Source organism: Cebus imitator, unplaced genomic scaffold (assembly GCF_001604975.1).
Source record: "Cebus imitator isolate Cc_AM_T3 unplaced genomic scaffold, Cebus_imitator-1.0 Scaffold31, whole genome shotgun sequence".
Taxonomy (NCBI): domain Eukaryota; kingdom Metazoa; phylum Chordata; class Mammalia; order Primates; family Cebidae; genus Cebus; species Cebus imitator.
The window spans coordinates 7,559,964-7,562,313 of record NW_016107346.1 but is presented as its reverse complement, the minus strand read 5'-3'; the positions used below and the strand labels follow the sequence as shown (position 1 = coordinate 7,562,313).

General features: G+C 42.9%; 1 protein-coding gene across 5 annotated transcripts in view; it reads right to left on the bottom strand.

The window, feature by feature from the left end:
* Positions 1-2,350, bottom strand: part of TMEM230 (transmembrane protein 230) — a 12,428-nt gene that overhangs the window by 7,130 nt on the left and 2,948 nt on the right. For 4 of the 5 annotated variants that reach the window (XM_017524002.2, XM_037736913.1, XM_017524003.2 and 1 more), the window contains exon 2: positions 1,075-1,188. In XM_017524002.2, coding sequence (XP_017379491.1) covers positions 1,075-1,173 — 99 coding nt within the window. In that variant the 5' untranslated portion in view covers positions 1,174-1,188. Of the gene's footprint in view, positions 1-1,074; positions 1,191-2,350 lie in introns of all 5 variants that reach the window. The other variant, XM_037736912.1, reaches the window with a different exon arrangement.

The following is a 2,350-nucleotide window of genomic DNA, read 5'->3' as shown; positions in this document are numbered from 1 at the left end:
TTTTGTAGAGACAGGGTCTCACTATGTTGCCCAGGGTGGTCTTGAACTCTTGGGCTCAAGGGAATCCTCCCACCTCTGCTTCTCAAAATGCTGAGATTACAGGTGTGAGCCCTCAAACCCAGCCTCAAACACTTTAAAAAAGGGAGGAGAGCTCATGCCAGTAATCCCAGCAATTTGGGAGGCTGAGGCAGGTGAATCACTTGAGCTTAGGAGTTTGAGACCAGCTTGGGCAACACGGTGAAACCTCATCTCTACAAAAAATAAAAAAATTAGCTGGGCGTGGTGGCATGTGCCTGCAGTCCCAGCTACTTGGGAGGCTGAGGTGGGAAGATGGCTTGAGCCCAGGGGGTGAAGATGCAGCAAGCCAAGATTACACCACTGCACTCAGCCTGGGTGATAGAGCCAGAGCCTGTTACGAAAGCAACAACAACAACAAAAATGGGAGGGTAATTAAGAATCAAACTAGATGCTTTATGTGTCTTAAGTATGTCCTACCACCCAGTGCAGCTCTGAGAAATAAAAGGGACTGGCAAGAGATGAAGCTCTAGTTATTGTTCTCACGGTTACTCAAAGGAGCCTCAGTTTCTAGTTCTAATCTCATTCCATAAATCATTGTTTCGTAAGCAACTTTATAAAGACATTTCTGTTTTTGTTTAAAAAACACCCTGAAAAGATGAATTGGCTTTGACTAAAGTGTAAATAAAGTGATAAAAAAAAATTCCACCTAACAAAAATATTACAATTCCTTAAAAAACAACAACAACAACAAAAAAACACTCCACTCATCAAAACATAATCTGATTAGTTTCTGATTAAAGTAAATAAAACTTGTAATTACAAGACTCTGGCATTACAACTAAAAATTCTTAGAAATGGACAATACTGGTATTGGTTTGAAACTGCCCTGTCAAGGCCCCCGTCTGCAATTATGGCTGAAAGAGTCTCAGAGCTGAGTTTTCTTCTTGTTGCTCCCTCTCCCCAGGGACAGTTATCAAAACCCCCCTCTGGGAGGTCTTCCTGCTAACTCAACAGAAACACGGCCAGCCAGTCTTGTCAGTTCTCTTCTGCATTTACCTGAAGGTCAATGTAGCCATCGTCTGTGCTGGAGAGCCTTGAATATTTCACTTTACTACTGGGGATTCCAGTAGCCAAGTTGGTACGGGACGGCATCATAACACGCTGACACAGCTACAGTATGAAAACAAAAACCCGTTATTGTCTGTAGGTGACAATGGTGCATAACGGCCACTGAGTTCAGGATTATTAGAGCTGTACATTGGAGTTCTGGGTTGCCATGTCAGACTAGCAATGGGCAATTTATGCTTCACTGCTAATTTTCATTGTGTCAGAAGCATATGCATGTGGAAAACCAAATATGCCTGTGACACAGTGAAGACATTCTCAGTATGTATTAAATATCTACTCTGGTCTGTCCTTGTAGAATGAGTAAAGACACTCATCAAGAATCACATTCCAGTTTATTTTGCCACCAAAATTCCCTGACTCTTACTTTTTCCAAAGTCACATAGAAACTAGGAAGAAGAGTGGGGACTTAAATCCAGGACCAACTGACACCACAGTGTTATCTGTCCCCTGCTCCTGCTTTATTTTTATTTTTTGAGATGGAGTCTCAGGCTGGAGTGCAGTGGCACTATGTTGGCTCACTGCAACCTCCACCTCCCAGGTTCAAGCAATTCTCCTGTCTCAGCCTTCCGAATAGCTGGGACTACAGGCATGTTCCACCATGCCCAGCTAACTTTTTGTATTTTTAATAGAGATAGGGTTTCACCCTATTAGCCAGGATGGTCTCGATCTAACCTCATGGTCTGTCTGCCTCAACCTCTCAAAGTCCTGGGATTATAGGCATGAGCGACCGTGTCTGGCCCTGCTCCCGCTTTTAAGGAAAAGAGGAGCATATACTCAAGATTCTCTTGTTTGACAGGGAGAAAGAAGAGGGCAGGGAATGGAATACACTCACATCAGCATTTTGCCTATTTCCTGTGGACAGAAATCAAACTTTTAATGTAAAATACCTGTAAAGTTTCTTGCTGTAAATTTGTGTATATATATATTTTTTTCTTGAGTTGGTGTCTCGCTCTGTCACCCAGGCTGGAGTGCAGTGGGTTGATCTTGTCTCACTACAACCACTGCCTACTGAGTTCAAGTGATTCTCCTGCTTCAGCCTCCTGAGTAGCTGGGATTAGAGGCATGCACCACCATGCACGGTTAATTTTTTTCTTTTTTATAGCCGAGCTCCCCTCCCCCATTTTTGTATTTTTTTAAAGTAGAGACTAGGTTTCACCATGGTGGCCAGGCTGGTCTCAAAGTCTTTTCTTTTTTTTTTTTTTTT